Genomic DNA, 20,626 nt, shown 5'->3' with positions numbered 1-20,626 from the left:
GTGATGTTTTTCACTTTACTGGTCTTTTAAACTGTTATCGTAGTCACAAGCTTATGATGGAAAAATGAGCTGAGCTGAAAGAGTATATCCTCTATAAAATGCATTTTCTCTGTACTATGCACATCATTAAGGGTTAAAGAAGTTATTTCAGCTTCCATGCTAAGAGATCATATTCTTATTCTTTTAAAGTGAGTAACATTTAATTCCTGAACTATTCATACAGATTTCATATATAAATACTTTATATATATTATGCATATGTTTGACATATATACATATACTTTATATATGTACATACAATCACACATGCCCATACACAAACACACACACATATATATATACTCTTAGACATTCTCTCAAAAAAGGAGCATACTGCAGTCACGCGGATACCCATATTTAAACCACTTTTTAGCTGGACGTTTGCTGTTTTTTTGTTAACAAATGTAGTGGACACAGGTATCATCTACAACATTTTACTACATGTCTCAGTTGTACTAACATGCATCTTGAGTCTTTATTTGGTTGCGTTAATAACTTTGAACACTGATTTTAGAACATTTAACGGTAATTTAAATTTTTGCAGGTCTCTGTAGTAGTTGATGGTGGAAAAAAAGTGGTGGAATTTACAGTCCGAGCAGCCGAGGGAGATGTGTTGAACTACATTTTTAAAAATCGAGAACTCCGTCCTTTGTTCGATCGCCAGTGGCATAAACTCGGCATCGGTATACAGGCCCGGGGCATCTCACTCTATATGGATTGTAATTTAATTGCAAGCTGGCAAACTGATGAAAAGGATGCTGTGGACTTCCGTGGACGGACCGTTATTGCTGCACGAGCTTCAGATGGCAAGCCCGTGGGTGTGAGTTGTGGTGGTGGTTGTAAAAGAGAACTAGTAAAATTTCTAACTTAAAATAACTTACTAACACCTCTTTGCTTTAGCACTGTGTAATACTTCCCCTGAACACTATTTAAATTAATTTGCCATCAGACGTATGAAGTATAGCTATGTATTTCCAACTGTATTTTCACACATATCATCTTCTATCTATTTTTGCCCATTTTTCCAGGCTGTTAATTTAAAAGAACTAGATCATGCCCTAAACAATAGGTTTATCACAAATTTTAGTAGAAATCTAAAATATGATATGAAAAGTAAACTTGGTGTAAGCTCACATGTTTTGAATAGAAAGGACTGGGAAAAGATGAACTTTAAATGGTTCCAGATTATCTGATATTTCCATTAAAGAACAATAAGCTGTTTATTCATCCTCAGAATCAATAAACATTGATTTGTTTTTCAAAAGCTTATAATGGTTTTCCAGGGTTCTGTTTAACTGAAATGTAGCCATTAATTATATCAGTAGGTCACTTGGGTAAGAACAATTGGCTAGTAAAACCCTTTCAGATGAAAAGTTCCTTTAAAAATTACATTTGATGCTCAGGTCATATAGACCATTATTAATTTCTCTAAAGAAGAAGGCCTTTATATAGTGAAATATATATAAATTTTATGATTTTACATCTTCTTATGGATAGAATAATGAGAAAATCCACAAAAGTAATCTGAAAACAGATCACCAATAGGAATTGCTAGTGAACACACAGTTTCACAGTTCAATTTTATTTCAAAAGTGACATTTTGTGCAGATACTTATTTGGCCAGTGTGTTGTTTCTCAAGGTCCTTGTGGAAGGAATCATAGTTCTATAGATGATACCTAGCTAGCTAGCTAGCTAGATATTGTGTATGTGTATGTATTTTCAATAAAATATTATTTTCAAACTATCTTCTCTTAGAGTGAATAAGTCAGTGAGAATGTCATAACTAGGGCCCAATGATAGCCAACAAAATAGGCCGGAACAGGAGAAGCCACTTATGAAGTCAAGATATTATGGCCTCGTGGAGCCTGCGCTGGCTTGGGGGACAGACAGGTGCAGTTACATGGTTATGGTTTATGAGTAAATCCTAACACATCTGCTTAAGTTATGATCTACTAATTTATCTTGTTGCCTGTTAGTTTATCTGAGTCTTAGTATCCTCAGTTATAAAATAGTGTTGGTAGAGTTACTACTTATAATTGTGTAGGGTGTGTGCCTAGTATGGGGTCAGTTCTCTGTTTATTCATTCATATATTCAGGATCAGACATGTCACTCAGCCCTTGCATAAGAGAGTGGGAACAAACTAACTGGCTGCTTCTGCTTGCAAAGATCTTGAAGGCTCTGGGAGGATTAAAGTCTCTGCTGGTAAATGGTAGCTGCCAATGAAGCAGTATTAAGAAAGAATTAATCCCAGAATCTGAGGCTGAAGAATATCAGGTGTGTTCTTATAAAAAGACAAACTATGAAAATTGTAGTGTCACAGTGGTTCTTAGTTTAATGCAGAACTTTAGTGTATTTGAGGATAAAATTAAAGCCATATCACAACAATTCAACCCTTTTAAGAGATAGTCACTGTTGAAGTTAAACATAAAATAAAATACATACTTCATTTTTTAGAGATTCTTGGTCCTTAAATTTTAAATTGACTAATTTTTTTATCATCTCCATATAAGCTCTGTGATTCTTAAGATTTGTTGTAATATAAAAATGTTTTGGTTATTCAGAATTAACATTATTCTTAAAAATTCTAATGATTGGGTTTTATTTTACATTCACTAGCCATGTGCTTTTGTGAGAAAGAGGTGACAATACTGATATAAAGAATTTTTATTTTAACTAACAAATCCTGTGTGACAAGTACAGACTTAGCCCTAAACATTCTCCTTTTAAAGCACTGTGTCAGTGAGGGATTCACAAGTACCAAATGAATGAAAAAGAGTGATTAAACTAGGCTAATTATAGTTGTAATACCATACTTGATTGAGTTCTAATCTGTCAAAAATTGATCATCTATCTTCAGTTAAGTAAAATAATTCACATGAAAGGCCTAGTACAGTAGAAGATACTTAATAGAACTTTAATATTTATTGGTTGTTTTGAAAATAATGATGGTGATAAATTAATTTTTGTTAAGAATATTAATTAATTGACATCCCCATTCTTCATTCTATGTGAATATATTATTGCCTTTCATTAGACTATGTAAGAGTGTATTTAAACTTTGTAAATAAAAGTTAACTTCAATAACTTGCAAAAAGTTACAGAAAAGAAATCATTGTTTTGTTTCATCTCATAATTTTGCATTGACTGCAAATCTAAGGTTGCTCTTGAATCTATAAGATGTCTCGAGTTCTTAATACTTTTTATGAGCTGAATTGATTTTGTTCATCTCAGCATACAGTCATAGTTACAGTTTTTACCCTCCCTTCTGCTTTTTTGGTGTTAGGGTAGAGATTCAGAACTAACTGCAGTTATCTGCTTTCTAATATTGTGGGATTAATTATTATAATATTACAGTTGCATCTTCTGTAGAAAGTACTTATCAACCTCAAAGTAATGAATAATCTAGCTTTTATATTGGGAGACAGAGAAGGAGGTGCAGAGAGACAGAGAGACAGAGAGGAAGGTGGGAGGAGGAGGAGAGAAGAGTTGTTCTTGACCTGTGCTACAAGTCAGTTCATCTTATGACTAATTGTTAATTAAATTATTTAATTGGTAACCACAAACTAATTTAAAATAGCCTATTGACACATCTATCCTATTAAAGTTGTATCAGTAGTGTGTACTATCCACTTTCTCTTACATGGTTGTTTGAACTTGCATTTAAAGGCATGATTCTACTTTGCTTGAACTACTTTTAATTTCACATCCAAATGCCAAAAAGCATGAATCTGCTGAACAAATAGAAGGAATCAATTATTTTTGTAAAAAGAGTGTGAGTCTCGCTGCAGGTTATATCAATATAATACAAAATCCATAGGTATTAGGATTGTGAAAATAGATCAAAAGTAGACACTGTTTCTTATTAGAAAGTGAGTATCTGTTTCAGTGCCCCAAATAGGACGTCTGGAACTTCAAATAAAGCCTTTTCCATCATGTGCTCATACCTTGACTTTACTTTTTCTCCAGAATTTATTACTTTGAAATATTCTCCATTTTGTGGACATACTTTATTGTAGTGCCTCATAATACCTTTTCTTGAAATCAAATACTTCTTTTTTTGTTTGAGACAACTAGCAAAGATGTGCTGGTGTTTTCATTACCTGCTCTCCTTTATGTATACATCTTCAAAACTAGACTCTATGTCTGTTTCTCTAATGATCCATAAAATCATGAATCCTAAATTAAATAAAAACATTAAAAACAGCTAACAGTAATTCATTTGTATCATCCTCATTTCTCTTTCCAGTTCAATTACCATAGTTCTTAAGTACCTAAATATGATTTTTTAAAAAGTAATGATGTGTCTTATCACTAATTTTTTAATAGATTGAACTTCACCAGCTGAAAATCTACTGTAGCCCAAACATCATAGCTCAAGAAACATGTTGTGGCATATCAGATTCTAAGGTAAATCAATCTTCTTGGCAAGTGACGAATGTAGAATGCCAGTTACTTAGTCTGTGCAGAGTCCAAAAGCAGGGCAGCGCTGAATGTCTCTGCTGAAGCCATGTGAGTCGTCTGTTCCATGTAAGAGGCCCTTCCCAGTGTTCTCCCAGTTTCTTTTCCCAGTTTTATCTGGAACTTCAGGAATGATATGTCCTCACTTCGGGCTCCACGTAAGTGAGAGAGAATTTATGCCTCTCTCCCTAAGCTATGTTCTGACAGTAGCATCATCATTTTCCAGTTACAGGGGCTTTAAGTTCTCACTCATTTCCCTCTCCCCACTTATCTCCCACCCTGGGTGGTTGTCTTTGGGATAGGCTTCCCCCTGTACCTCCCCACGCCCGGTTACTGTCCTTCCACCTCAGCCTGGACTGGTGTGCAATGGTATCAACTGCCTTCTGGGTCTCTAGTTCGTTTTCTTCCCAGCATAATCAGAATAAGTTTCTGAATCACTGCTTTGCATATTCATTGACTTTCTCCCACTAAACATTTATTACTTGAAAACTGATCTTCTAGACGTGTTACCAGGGAACAGGGCTAGCAGGCACGAATAAGACACATTCCCTGCCCTCTGTCCATCTCAAAGCCCCTGGTCACTCTCTGTTGGCCGCAGAACATAAATCCAGTCCCGTAGCCTCCTGTTTTTAATATTCCCAATGAACTGTGCCACTCCCGCTTTCTTGTAGCAATCTTCCATTGAAAAAAAAATACTGAATTCACTACTTTTGATATCTCTCATTGTGATGATCATGTGTGGCCTTCTACAGCTTAGATACGGTCACATTTGTTTTTAACTTAGTAAATTACATTTTAAACACATGGAAGGGAGTTATGTTTTTATACCCTTTTATTCCTAGTGCTTTGTTTGTAGAAGACAGTCCAAATGTTATTTCTTGACTTGTTAGTTTATCCACTTCTAGAGTGGGTCAAAGAAGTGTGTGAAAGGGACTAATTCGAAAAAGTCCACAGGAAGAATGTGTGGAAAGTAGAAGTAAAAGGTGAAAATGTTTTTCTTTGTATCTTAGATTTCTCAGTTCTACACTTGCCATCAAAAAATATATGAACATTTTATCAATAGTTTAGCATTTCAAAAATATTTTTAATTTCTATTGCTCATTATGGGTAGTAAAACAATAACACGGCCCACTAAGTAAAGCACAGCTTAGTTTTTCCGAATTATATGTTTTGCTTATGTAACTTGGTTTTATAAAGCACATCTCCAACCTGATGTATGCTTCTCATTCCAAGTAAAATGAAAGCCAGCCAAGTGTGTTTCTGTGAATATCTAAAAAGATAATTTAGAATACCAATCTGTAGACTTGAAATACCTGGACTTTCTAGAGCCACACATTTAAACTTGAAGATGTTAGTTCTCCAAGTCTTTTTTTTAAAATATGAATTAAGCTTTTTTGATGTAGGATCTAAAAAGAATAATTTTCCCTGATTGAAAAGTAACATAATGATGTTTTGACAAATCTAAATATTATATTCTTGACCAATAGTCACCAGTCTGTGTTATCACATAATAGACATTTTCAATTCAAATTATGAGAAAACTAAGGAAGGTGATGGATTTGGTGGATTAACTTGATAATTAAAAGCAGTGAAATGACCTCACAAATTAAAAAAAAAATAATGTTTTTAAGAGATTATTTAGGAGTTAGTTTTAAAAAGCAGAAAAGAAAGTAGGATTTTATCTCCAGCTATGGAAAACATAACAGAAGACATTTATTGCATTTATTGTCTTTAGAATCTCCACCTGAATTAATTTTTTTGGGATAATTCATTGCTTTTAAGCAAATTTCACTTCGTGTTGTCCCACATGTTCTGAACTCACTGGATCAGTATAAAATTCACCACTTGTCTGTTACAATGGAGGCATTTTAATAACTTTAAAGGACGTTGGGCTGGAATAACATATACTTTATCAATTACATACCATCTTAGAGTGTAAAAATTATTTTCTACTTGTACAAGCCTTTAAAATCATCTTGATTTTAAGTAAGTTGAACAATGTTTGTTGAAGCAAACAATGTTTTTTAAAAGCTCAAATTACATTTTTTGTTTTTTATTTTAAATGTTTTTTCCCAAAACTCATATGCTGATGTCATCTGTATACATTTATTTAAAAAATGTTTGATTCTACTGTATTTGTCATAAAATCATTTATAATAGCTTTAGAATTTCTCACCAAAACCAACATTTTAATGTATATCTAATGTGTTGTCAGAGAATAAAATGCATAGGGGGATTTTATTTTTAAATAAAGAAAATTAAATAAAAGTGAAAGAGCAAAGGCGTTATGAACTTTTACACGCTAGTGCCGACTTTCGGTTAATTAGAAGGCAGCTCGTGCAGGTAACCCCTGTCATCCCTGATATTTGTAATGTCAGAATGTCTGGAATTGACTCTGTTTCCTAAAGCCTCTTTTTCGGGTTTTAGTGTCCAGAACAGGATGGCCCGGGTGGCGCCGCGGTGTCGTTAGTTCCCGCTCGTACCAGCAAAGTGTCCACGTACCTGCCGGCAAAGCAGGGACCCCCAGACCAGTGCCGGTGCCCCCCCAGCAAGGTATGCTAGCTTCAGCCTGTGCCCGCAGAAGAGCCGATCCGCAGAGCGCGCAGGGCCGCGAGAGTGAGGCCCTGGTGCCCAGCACGCGTCCTGCCCTCCAGTGCGCTGTCAATCAAATGCATAAGCCACTTGGTAGCGGGGTGAGTTAGAAGGGAGGTGGGCAAAGGATTTCCTGGATTTTTGTCTGGATAGTTCTGAGGCCATGTGACCTTCTTTCCAGGTTGTGAATTAGAATAAATATAAAGGTGAAGGGGGAACCAGCTGTGCAGCAGACCATTACGAAGCGCTTGGCATGTGCCAGGAGTAGGCTTGGGTTCTGGGAGCCTCAGCTGAAGGAACACAGTGCCTGCTCCTCACACACACACACATAATCTGCGAAGTATTTCTCTGTGCGGAGACTGACTGGGGTTCCCAGGTAGTGAACCAGCGATCCCCTTGCACCATAGCTTGTATGGGGAAAACGCACAGGGTCTCTGTCATTACCCAAAGAGCTTGTTTCACTTACACCAGGGTGGGCCCTAGTCAGGAAGGCTGGGCCCGTGGATCTACAGAGATGCCTTTTGTAGATGTTAGTGGCAGTCATGAGTCCTGTGCTGAAAGTAGGCTGACTGATCTCTTGATGGCTCTCCCCTAGGCCCGTACCTGAGGAAAAGAAAGGAAAAAGAAAACTTGCCCAGTTCCTAAGGCAGAATGTCCCATCGCTGCAGCTTAGTGCGCACCCTTATAGTTACCGTATCCTGGCACCACTTCACTCCTGGCTGGAGGGATGGGGATGGGGTGAGGTGCAGATTTAGAGGAACTGTACATTTCCTTAAGTGACCACTACTGTGTAGTAAGTTCCACGAGGCAGGCAGGGCAAGAGTCAGGGTGGGCGTGTGTCCCCGTCCATGGAAGGTCTCATGGAACAGACGGTGCTAAACGGCATTTGAAGAGGGAGCGTAGTGAGCCCGTGAACAAGGGAAGAAGGACTTCCCACAGAGTGACCGGCATCAGCTCAGAGGACAGCACAGCTTTATCTCACTTTGTCAGCTCCATGTTTATAAGCCGTTTGTCTGTAGCTCAGTGTGACAGAATGTTTGATAACAGAAATTTGTTTTTGCTCAGGGAGAAGCAGGATTACCAGGAACTCCGGGCTCACCTGGTCAGAAAGGGGATAAAGGAGAACAGGTAAGACACTATCTCGCTGTGGAACGAGAGCACACTTGTTCAAAAGTGACCTACAAGTATATCTGTCTCATTTTTCTCTGTCCCATGCAAATGCACATTTCTGTTAGAGGCTGTCAAGGGCTGGATTTAAATACTGATCACGGAAACAAGACTACAGCAGCATTCAAGTCTGCTGTGGAGTTCCTACTGCAAAGCAGGCCTAAAATCTGCTAAATTCTAGAAACACAAATCTTTTTACCTACAAACTGTAAGCAAAATTGTGAAGCAAGAAATTTTATTGTTTACTTGTATCCTAGCCATCTTTAGCATCCTCTTCTCCAAATACCAGATGAACTCTTGTTTCTCTTATCTTCTGATGGGTCCCAACTGATGATTCCTTCTTAGCAGCCTACCTATTATCTGTCTGTCTGTCTGTCTGTCTGTCTGTCTGTCTGTCTATCTATCTATCTATCTATCTATCTATCTATCTATCTATCTATCTAGCCATCCATTGATTTTTTTAAAATAAATTTATACCTTTTTAACCTATTTCTCCCATCCTTTACCTCTGGCAACCACTAATCTATTCTCTGTATCTATGACTTTGTTTTTGTTTGGTTTGGTTTGGTTTTTTATTTGTAGATTTCATGTGTAAGAGAGACCATATTATATTTGTCTTTCTCTGGCTGACTTATTTCACTTAGCATAATGCTCTTGAAGTCCACCCATGTTGTTGCAAGTGGCAGGATTTCATTATTTTTATTGGCTAAATAATATTCCACCATATGTATATCTATCTATACTTACAGATATATAGAGAAGTATACAACAATTTCTTCATCCATTCATCATCTGATAGACACTTATGTTGTTTCCATATCTTGGCTATTATAAATAATGCTATCGTGACACTGATGGACAGTGACTGTAATGGGGTATGTGGTGGGGACTTGATAATGGGGGGAATCTAGTAACCACAATGTTGCTTATATGATTGTATATTAATGATACCAAACAATAAATAAATAAATAATGATGCTATAGTGAACATGGGGGTATATATGTCTTTTTGAATTAGTGTTTTCATGTATTACGGATAAATATCCAGAAGTGGAATTGCTAGATATCATATGGTAATTCTATATTAAACTTTTTGAGGAATCTCCATACTGTTTTCAATGGTGACCGCACCAATTTACATTCCCACCAACAGTCTGTGAGGGCTCCCTTTTCTCCACATTCTTGCCAACACTGGTTATTGTTTGTCTTTTTGTTATAGCCATTCTAACAGGTGTAAAGTGACATCTCATTATGGTTTTGATTTGCATTTCCCTGATGATTAACGATGCTGAGCATCTTATTATGTACCTGCTGGCAATTTGTATGTTTTATTTGGGAGAATGTCAGTTAAGATCTCCTGCCTGTTTTTAATCAGTTTCTTTTTTTGCTATTATGTTGTATAAGTTCTTTATATTTTTTTGATATTAGCCCTTTATGAGGTATATGATTTGCAAATATTTTTTTCCCATTCAATAGTTTGAATTTTCATTCTGTTGATGATTTCCTTTGCTATGCAGAGGCTTTTTAGTATGATGTAATCCCACTCATTTTTGCTGTTATTGATTTTGCTTTTGGTGTCACATTCAAAGATCATCCCTAAGACCTAAGTCAAGGAGCTTACTACGACTGTGGAGCTACTAGGACAGTGTTTTCTTCTAGGAGTTTTATGGCTTCAGGTCTTATGTTCGCGTCTTTAATTTATTTCGAGTTATTTTTCTTTGCAGCTGGTGCAAGACAGTGGTCTAGTTTCATTCCTTTGTATGTGGCTGTCCAATTTTCCCAACAACATTTATTGGAGAGACTATGCTTTTCTTCTAGCTCCTTTGTCATAAATTAATTAACCATACATGTGTGGGCTCATTTCTGGACTCTGTTCCATTGATGTGTATATCTTATTTTTATGCCAATACCATATTGTTTTAATTATTGTAGCTTTGTGATAAAATTTGAGACCAGGGAAAATGATACAGCTGCCTTTGTTCTTTCCCAAGACTTCTTTGGCTATTTGCGTTTTTTGTGGTTCCATACAAATTTTAGGATTATTTGTCCTGTTTCTTTGAAAAATACCACTGGAAATCTGATAGGAATTGCAGTGAATATGTAAATTGCTTTGGGTAGTATGAACATTTTAACAATATTGATTCTTTCAATCCATAATAATAGGAGATCTTTCCATTTATTTGCATCTTCTTCAATTTCTTTTATTAACATCTTACAGTTCTCAGTATACAGGTCTTTCACCTCCTTCGCCAGATTTATTCCTAGGTATGTTGTTCTTTTTGTTGCAGTTGTAAATGAGAATTTTTTTCTTTATTTCTTTTCTGATAGTTCACAATTAGTGTTTAGAAACAACAGATTTTTGTGAATTTTGTATCCTTCAATTTCACTAAATTTGCTTATTATCTCTAATATTTTTGATGAAATCTCTAGGATTTTTTTTTATATGCAGTGTCATGTCATTTGCAAATAGTGACAGTTTTACTTCTTCCTTTCCAGTTTGGATGTCTTTTGTTTTTCTTGCCTAATTGCTCTGGCTAAGACTCCCAGTACTATGTTGAATAGAAGTGGTGAGACTGGGCATCTTTCTGTTCCTGATCTTGGAGGAGAGGCTTTCAGCTTTTCATCATTGAGTATGATGGTCTTTATTATGTTGAAATATGTTCCCTCTTTACCCACTTTGTTGAGAGCTTCATAAATGGATGCTGAATTTTGTCAAGTGCTTTTTCTGCATCTATTGAGATGATCATATCATTTTTATCCTTCATTTTGTTCATGTGGTATATCACATTGACTGACTTGTGGTTTTTGAACCAACCTTGCAATTCTGAGCTAAATCCCACTGGGTCATCATGTATGATCCTGTTACTATATTGTTGAATTTGGTTTGCTACTACTTTGTTGAGGATTTTTGAATCTATGCTCATCAGGGGTATTGGCCTATAATTTTCCCTTTTTGTACTATCCTTGTCTGGTTTTGGTATAAGGGTAATCATATAAAATTATACAAAAATCTATCTTAGAGATAGAAGATATTACATAACTTCCCATTTATAAAATATATTTAAAATATTAACATTTGTTTTAACTTCCAGACTATACAAAACTCACAAAGGCAACAACTAATTATTGTTGAATTCATTTTATTAACATTTTGTTGAGGATTTTTGCATTTATGTTCAGCAGGCCTGTGATTTTCTTTTCTGGTGGTTTGTTTCTCTTCTGGGCTGGATGGGTCCCCTCTGAAGATTTTTCCTTAGCTCCCCACTCTTTATTTAAACAGCTTACCTTTGCTGAGCACCTCCTCTGTGTAAGGCATATTGCCTATATTATAGGGCTAGAAGGAATAGGACACATTCTCTGTGCTCAAGGATTTTATATCTGGGAGGAGATAGAGGGACATTGCAAGACTGTGTATATTAGGAATAGGAGAGTTGCAGATGTCCTGAGAGAATGGTCTGGGAGACTGGGGAGAGAGTTTAATGGAAGAGATGGTGAGTGAGCTGGACCTCTAAGGATCTGATTTTAGGCAGTAAATATCTCATGCTTAGAGATCTGTCATTCCTTTCTCCCCGTCCATCAAAACTTAAATGACCTGTTTTTTACTCTTTAGTGTCATGTCTTTTATTAGCTAAGTAAATTAATTTGAGCTAAGGTTAGGAGTATATAATGTTTTTGTTATATTTCCAAGGTGAAACAGATTTAAATTCCTTTCATGCCTTAACTTGAAAGTCCATGATTCGAAATTAGTTACATTGTGGAATGAGTTATGTTGGACTCCTGATTTTTGAAAGATAGGAGACTGATGTCTGAGTAATGACTGATCCCTCACAGTTGCACTGCAAGCTTTGCCAAAATCATCCAGTCATTTGACTCCTAAAGGAAGGTCTGTCCACTGCAGCTTGCATGGGAACTTCATGCGCCTTAGCAGGTGTTTGAGAAGACAATTTTGAGGTAGGTTAGAAAATTTATTTTTGTTCTTTGAATCACAGTACTTGGGATACCTTTGCATTTTTTTATTTTTTAAATATTTAAAATGTTTAAAATATTTAAAATAATTAAATAATATCTAGTTCTAAGGACTACTTCAATCAAAATGAACATATAAATCATTATAGCAATAGCTAGTATCTATGGAGTGTTTACTATGTCCCAGACACGGGTAAGAGTGATTTACATATGTTATCCTTTTGATCCTTACAACTCTTCCTATTAGGTATTAGTATTACTATTTTACAGAAGGCAAAACTGAGATTTTGCAATGAGGTTAAATTATTAACCAAGGCTGCATGGTAAATGGTCAAGCTGGGACCTGAATCCAGGCCTGTTGACTCCTGTGTCTTTCTTGTAACCAGTATGCATTTTGAAAGTTACTCCATATTTTAAAAGCACTGTAGTATTATTTATCTGTGTTCTTTGATCATGGTACTTCAGCTCATAGTATCTTATTTTATCCTTAAAAATTTATAATGGATGTCAATCTAATATTTTTATCCACATTTTGCAATGAGAGAACCACATGTAAGGAAAATGATGTGTCCAAGGTAACGTAACTAAGAGGCTCATAAAGTAGAAAGCTCACTGGATTAAACCCAGCTTCTCCTCAGGTCAGCAGTGTGAATTTGGCCAAGCCAACCAGTCTTCCTTGATTCATTTCTCTCATCTGTCAAGGAGGGTGTATCATCTATCAGTTCTACCCATCACGAGTTTGACACGAATTGCTTTGACAAGGCACATGCCTTACTTGTTGGTGACTGTGATGTAATACACAGTAACATTTCTCCATTTGACTTTCCCGTTCTTTGATTTACTAATTCTATGAACTTAAGATTATTGGCATAGGAAAAAAGTTTCACATCAGTCTTAGAAGGGGTAAAATATTTTAAAAACATCCCTGTCCCTTTTAAAAAAACATTTCCTCTTCAGAAGTATGATCCTAATTAAAAGAAAAGTATTAAGTGAGTATTAAGAAAATAATTAAAGCCTCTTTAAATATTTTTTTTAAACTTACACACTGAGCCACTCTTTTTAGAGCACATATCTTTTAAAGGCTCATTCTTCCCTTCATATTATTTAATCATGAGTGAGAAGAGGTCTACTACTTTAACATCTAAATATTCATTTTTTATTATGCTCATTAATTCATCCACAATTATTTATTGAGTTCCCATTACTATAACAAAAAAATGTGCCAAGTGTTGGAGCAATAGCAGTGATGAGCAAACACTGGGCTTGCTCTCACTGAGAACAAAGCCAGTGACGGTTTGTTCAAGGATCCTTCCCTCCTATAGGAATAAAAACCAGTAGAAAATAACTAGGGAAGGAATGAGTAAATTATTAGCAAATTTATTGTATGCCAGATCTGTAAAGAATACAAAAATCAATCTTAGAACTATAACACATTACATAATCTCCCATTTATAAAATATTTTTAAAATATTAACATTTGTTTTAACCTCCAGACTATACAAAAGTCACAAAGGCAAGAAATTTTAATGGCAAGGCAAAAACAGTTGATCTAAAGTAAATTGATGGTCTCTAAAACAAAACAAAATCAGCATACTTCCTTCATTTTTTCAATATGAGTACCAGCATTTGATTAAACCAGTGTGACCCTTGCTGTGTAAATACAACTTCAGATGACAGTGACCGTGAATGTGTTTCGCTTCCCTGACACTTGTAATAAGTGTGGATGTATTGTTTCATTTGAAGGAGTTGATAATGAATCTGTTCCCATTCCTGTTGTACTCTGATTCTGCAGCTTCAGGATGCAAATAAAGATGTCTTTCCTCTGTATTTAAGTCTGGTACATACTTTTCATTATTAGAGTAGGTGTACAAAACAATGCCTGTATGACTTGAAGATCAAAAGTCAATTTTGCTCTAAAGCACATTGAATAGTTAATTCTATGAAATGATCAGAAGTGCAGTGTTACTAAGGGAATGAGATATTGTTCACAGGGTTTTCCTTTTGGTCTGTAAGATAAAGAAAGGGTATTTAGGAGGTAGGGCACTGCATTAGAAGGAGTACCGCTTCGAAGCCTGAACCATTTGGGATTGAATCCTGCCCACCTCTTACTTGCTTTGCAAATGAGCCTTAATAACAAAGTCAACAGTTTATTGTGAAGAAGGAATACAGTCAAATGATTATAAAATACTTAGTACTAAAAACTTGCACGTAATAGATATAGAACAAGTATGTTTCCTCTGTTTTCCTAGCCACAATGCAATTTTTCACGTGTTGAAGAAAAGTGGAGATAATCCTAGGTTGAGTTGAGTTTTTCATGTGACTTGACCAAAAACAAAGAAATATTCATTTGTAGAATAATCTCAGATTTTCAATTGATTAAATATTCTAGTATATGAAAATCGTGAGTTGTTATTATCTGCTACTTATAGCAAATATTATTCATTGATAGTTAATTTCTTCAAACGTTCTTTCAATGATATGAATATCTCATTCAAATAAGTGTCTTTTGTTCTCAATATTATTTGACAATGAATAGTCATGTAAGTCAGTCCTGTCCCACATGGGTCAAAACCCAGTAATGACCTTCTACCTCCCTCAAAATAAACATTGCAGCTCTAACCATGGGCTACAAGGCTTCACTCTGGATGACATTATTTGAAATAATAATTAATACTTTTCTTTCATTTACTCTCAATTATTATAATTTTCTGAATCTTTTAATTCCCTTTTCTTTGCAAGTGTAGTTAGCAACCTAATTACTTAGCAACCACATTCCTTTCTCAGCTCTTCAAGACCCTTGCTAATACTCTCACCCACTTCAGCACTGAAATTCTCTCAGAGTTTTGTAAAATAGCAGCTCGATTTCAATGTTCCTGAACCAAAGGGTGAGTGTGATCTGAGTTCTATTTAGGGAAGAATTTTCCAGTTTATTTTTGTATTATTATCTTCCACATATCCAGTTTTTTCCCCCATAAAGTGTAGGCTTTATGAAATGAGGGCTTCACTGATATACTTTTAGAGAAAAGCAAAACAATTTAAAATGGAATAAGTTACCTTACTTGACTCTGTAGTCAAAAACTTTGGTATTGTATGGTCAAAACTTTTACAACCCCTACCCTCTGACTTCACTATATGGAAGTTTCCATTCTGAGTAGTCTACTATGGTAACCCAGAGATTACTCGTGAGTTTTCCTTTATTTTTTTTCCAGTGTGACATTACTCAGATGCCCACTGTGTAGCCACACCACACCAATAAAATAATAATTGAATCAAAATGTGTTCACAGTTTTTTAAAAAGAAGAAATGTCTTCCCTTAGTAATAACCTCACAGAAGTAGGGTTTAATAAGCTTTTGACTTTTGGTGTATGTCAATCTAAGAAATAAAGAATATTTCTTCATCCTTTGTAAGCCAATATTGAATATATTGGATTAATTGGCAATTCTTTTTATGTTTTTGTCAATTTTACCCAATATGATATAATCTCATCTAATCTATAGGAACTTGAAGTCAAAATTTACCTGTGTTCCTTAAATCTGAAATTAATGTACAGTATCAGTGTAATAGTGGTATTATATACTCATTGAATTCTGATATATTTCTTGGTCTCTACCAAGCATTGTGATAGAGAAACTCTTTCCAAAAGTTCATATTATTTTCCACTCTTCCAGGATGAATTTATTAGCCTGGTATTATGATGGAGCGCTTACGGTCGATATAGGTGACCCATCAGTTTCACCAGGCAGACTTTTCCAGTTCAGACTGAAGAGCAGGGAAGCTGGTAACTGGACTGAACCAGCTTAGGGTTTCTTTCCTGGAGGATGTAATGGAAGGTCAGGTGCCCTAAATGAAACAAGAATGGGTACCAGAGTGTGAAATTTTGTGATTTATTTTAATTGAAAGCATCAGGTATTAGTTGAGGGAACAGTAATAACTCATTCTTCATCTTTGATAAATATAAAAGAAATGACAAAGCCATATTGCTATGTTTGTGTGGAAAATGTCTAGTTTTAATTTTGGTTAGCACTTTGATATTTATTATTAATCTTTTTGATAATTTGTTAATTGTCAAAAGTACAGTTTAATGAATTGTGGACAATATGAAGAAGGGACTTCGGATACAAACTTTGTTGCAACTCATCTGTCACATGGTAGATTCTCTTTGACAGTATTAGTAAATAATACACCTTTGATAAAACCTCCTAATGAGAATTCCTGTATTTTAGGGTGCAGTTGACATAAAAGGTGAATTTGGTGTTCTTGAAGTTCCTAGGGAAAAAGTGTGTTGATATTCTATTTGATTCAGTTTTGTGGCTATTGCATACGATTGTGCCGGATGGAAAGGGAAAACGTGCAGAGCCCGTCTGGTAGTCCAGGGGTCAGTAAACTGTGGACCTGCTGCAGGGCTACATAAATTATCCCTGTGTGATTTTTGAGGCTGAAGTTTTACTGGAACACAAGCACTCTCCTTTGTTTTCATATTGTCTAAGGCTGCTTTTGTGCCATGTGGTAATTGTGGCAGGGATCATATGGCCTGCAGTGTCCAAAATACTTACTGTCTGGACCTTTGCAGAAAAACTTGCGGACTCCTGTTCTAGAACATCGGCCATTGTTCTAAGAGCCCAAAGGCTTCTTAATTTCACTCCTTCATGTGTGGTATAATATCTTTATACATATTTCACTGTAGACATAAATAAACATTTAAAAATATAGTACCATGAAATACAAGAACTATATTTCAATCCATCAATAAAATGCAATAGAGTATCTCATAAAATGGTTGATTTTCATGTTATTTTCTCTAATACTCTACAGATGATTCACTAGAGGTTAGTGGTACAGTTCAACATCTTATTCAAGTTCAGTTTTTATAGAAACTTTAAAAATTGTTTTATTTGTACATTGAACTGTAATTAACTTGTCCTGTGTATATTTACATATGTAACTTAAATTGCTGAATTATTTGTTTCACACACTGATGCTAAGAAAATCCTCTTCACTAAAAATAAGTTTAGTATAAGTTTCTATAGTTGATCCAGCCGCACTAATGATCAAGTGGGTCTATTGTGCCTCATTATCTACAATGCCGTGTCCCTTGTAGTCATTAACCTAGAGTTGTCACAGGAGTAACTGAACTGAAGGAGGTGCAGAAATTTTCAGATATTTTTTTGAGTCCATGTTAAATGCGTCTTTGATATCTGACTGCTTCATTGATGCTGTTTTTCTTTTTTGGAAGTCATTCGCCCAATATGCATTTTCTTTACTCCTATTATAGTATAAATGTTAGACTCAGTGGAATCGAACACACTTTGTCGAACAATGACACCTTGCTTCAGTGAAGTTCATGTTTACTTAGGCTGCTGTCCTCTTGCTTAAATGTGCTGATTACATGAATCACAGTTGCTTCATCATAAGTAAATTTCCTTGGAAACATTCAAATTCCTTCAAAATGCCCTTTCCCCTGGGGAATTCTACTCAGTCACCTACCTTCTAAAGACATTTCCCCAATCCACATTTGTTTTACATACTTATTCCCCCGATCTTTTCATAAAATACATCATAACCACCTGATTGTTTAGATCTCTGATCATCAGGATTTTTCAGATCACTCTGAATATGGGAACTTTTTTTAAAGCCAAATACAGAACCACTAAAGTACTTAGACTACATAATAGATTATTGGACTTTTACTGTGGGATGTAAAGTAAGATTCATATAAGCTTACATAATAAATTATGGAAAAGCAGGATAAAATTCTCCTGGAATACACTTTAAAACAGCATTTGCTAGGATTGGTAGAAAATACCATAAACTTCAGTACTCCAAAGGGCTGTCTCTTGGGTCCTATTTGGGAGAACCGGGTATAAACTACTGCCTGGCTGTGGAGGAGGCTTTTAACTCCTAATAAGGTTCTATCAGCAGACCGTATTCAGTACAAGAACTGGGTGAATTAATCAACAGGCTCAGTCAAAAGTGGATCAAATAAATCTCAATCAAGGGCCAGAAGACTATGTAAAAAAGCAACAGGCTAGAAAGTTGAGTGTGCAAGTCAAGAAATTCTCTAGAAAAAAAAGCAGTTTTCTTGGAAAAGAGGACATTTCGGGCAGAGTGAAGGGACTGGAGCATGAGACAGTGTTGCAAGGACCAACACTACTCAGAATGAAAGAGTTTGTATCTTTTCCTAGAAGCCTAAATTCGTAGAAAGAATTTGTGTGATGATTCATCCTACATGCCACTTAAAAGTGCAGTGAATATAAAGGAATATATGAGCTGTAGAGTTGTTCCTAGTAATTCCAGGAACTGGAAGCCTCAGTCTTTGGGACTCATTCCGTCAAAATGACCATGGAGTGAGTCCCACGTAGTCAGTGAGTTTCAGTGTCCACATGAAGAGGACACTGTCTCCAGGGGTCAGCAGTATCTATAGTAGTGTAAAACCAATGCACACTGGCCTGACAGACACTCTCATGTCTCCTCAGGCAGTTCTCTTTGGGTCTAATTTACTTAGTAGCTCTTGGAGCTTCACAGACATTTCAAGAATTCGTGCAGCTTCCGGTGGTGTAGACATGGTACCAGGGTACACTTAGCTCTTGGATTCTGGTTTCCTGCATCTTCACAGACCCTCCTTAGTGGCTGATACCGTCCCAATATGTAGAGTCACTAATCCTTTGGCTGTATCTGCTGTCCAAGGTCACAGTCACTAGCAGCACCAGGTATCCGCCTCTAACTCATCACTTCATATAGCTGTTAAAGGGCTGCAGCGTGTAGCAGTCGTGAGTGAAGCAATGTCACCTCAAGCATCTTTTCTCACTTTCATTATCCATTGGTTACCATTGATTTACAATAACTATAATGAACATACAGAGAATACAAATAATAAGAAAGCTACTGCATTATGTAACGGCACAGTTAATAAGTTTCCAATAATATTTGACTCCAATCAAGATACATCATTTTTTTAAATATTAAACATTACAAAATTTTTAAATTATGGATGTGAAGATGAGCATTGATGTTTGGGTAAGAGACTTCCATTGTTTTATAATGAAATTACTTGGATGATAGCTTTCTGAGTAAGCTTCCTCAGAAAAATGATTAGTTCTTAAAGCATTCTGTATTCTTAGAGCTGTATCTCCCACCATTGACTTAATGAGACTGACATAATTCTCCCAGAGTATTCATGAGCAACCCTGAGCTTCACTTTGATTCTGCTCCTCAGCATTTGTAATTCTTTGAGGTTCTTTTTCTTAGAATTAGAAGGGCTTAAGAGTTCTGTTAAAATATAAAATAAAACAGAACAAGAACATATGCAGAGCGTCATAGAACATCTATCTCAGGTATCATATTCTCAAAGTGAAGGCTTATTTTTTAAGGTGTGATATTTAAACTAGAAAACTGATGTATATGAATGGAATAAAGCTTATTCTGAGCAATGCAGAGCAGAGTTTGTGTATTAGCTGCACTTTATATGTACATGCAATGTGATATAGTAATAAATTAAGTGATTTGCATATAAATCCCATTATTTTAAAATAAACCCATGCTTTGAAATTTGGCTGGGTGATGGCAGTAAATTTTTTTAAGTAAAGGCCCTAAACAAGGTATTAGTTTACTGAGGTGACATTTTCTTCTAAGCCCCAGGAGAAAAATAGCACACTAAACAACACTATATTATGAAATCAATTTATGGAATATGGAGTCATGGAGACTTTAAGGGTGAAGAACTATAGCATTTAGTTATGTCCATGTGTAGTTATAAATACTCATCACCTCATTCAGACTTGCCCTTGGCATTCTAACTTTATTTGTACAGCTGTGCTTCAACACACTGCAGAAAAATGCCTGTGTCCTTTACATTTATTCGGCACAGCTAAGATTTGTCTAAGAGGTTGGGTGAATTTTCTGTTCTGGGTTCATGTGAGAAAATCTCTTTAGTTAACCAGTGTTACTAGTTCTCAGTCACTGATAAGCTTGGTCATACAGAAGCCAATTTCTGTCAAAATGAGTAAATTGGGTGGTCCCATTTCCAAGAGAAGTGAATGACTTCACACAATATGATCATACGTGCACATGCATGTGTATACACGTGTTCCCAACTCACGCCCTCATGGTATCCAAGGGAGAAATGAAATGAAGTGAGGATTTAGACACTGGCAGGAAATCCTGCCCAGTGTTGCCTCCAAACGTAACACTCCATGACACACTTGTATTCATTTCCTGAATATTTTTAATGAAATAAAATTTCATTTATTTCCTTCTCTATTTCACTTATGTATGTCAGGTATCAGATATGTTTTGTGAGAAGTGGTGATAATTTTTTAAAATAGGAATAATTGTCTTCCAATAATCTTAATCCTAAGTGATAGTAAACATTGAATATAGAGCCTAATTTAGGCTACAACCAATT

At 35.7% G+C, this 20,626-nt stretch overlaps 1 protein-coding gene across 6 annotated transcripts in view; it reads left to right on the top strand.

Moving 5' to 3' along the window:
• The window catches only part of COL19A1 (collagen type XIX alpha 1 chain), a 286,095-nt gene that overhangs the window by 46,663 nt on the left and 218,806 nt on the right, over positions 1–20,626 (top strand). For all 6 annotated transcript variants that reach the window (XR_012125983.1, XM_073224021.1, XM_073224019.1 and 3 more), the window contains 4 exons: positions 584–859; positions 4,368–4,448; positions 6,927–7,052; positions 8,157–8,219. Coding sequence is in view for 5 of the 6 variants with exons in the window: in XM_073224021.1 (XP_073080122.1) it covers positions 584–859; positions 4,368–4,448; positions 6,927–7,052; positions 8,157–8,219 (546 nt within the window). In the remaining variant the exon portion in view is untranslated. The remainder of the gene's footprint in view (positions 1–583; positions 860–4,367; positions 4,449–6,926; positions 7,053–8,156; positions 8,220–20,626) is intronic.

Source organism: Manis javanica, chromosome 16 (assembly GCF_040802235.1).
Source record: "Manis javanica isolate MJ-LG chromosome 16, MJ_LKY, whole genome shotgun sequence".
Classification (NCBI taxonomy): Eukaryota; Metazoa; Chordata; class Mammalia; order Pholidota; family Manidae; genus Manis; species Manis javanica.
The sequence above is the reverse complement of the archived record's forward strand: the minus strand, read 5'-3'. Positions and strand labels throughout refer to the sequence as shown.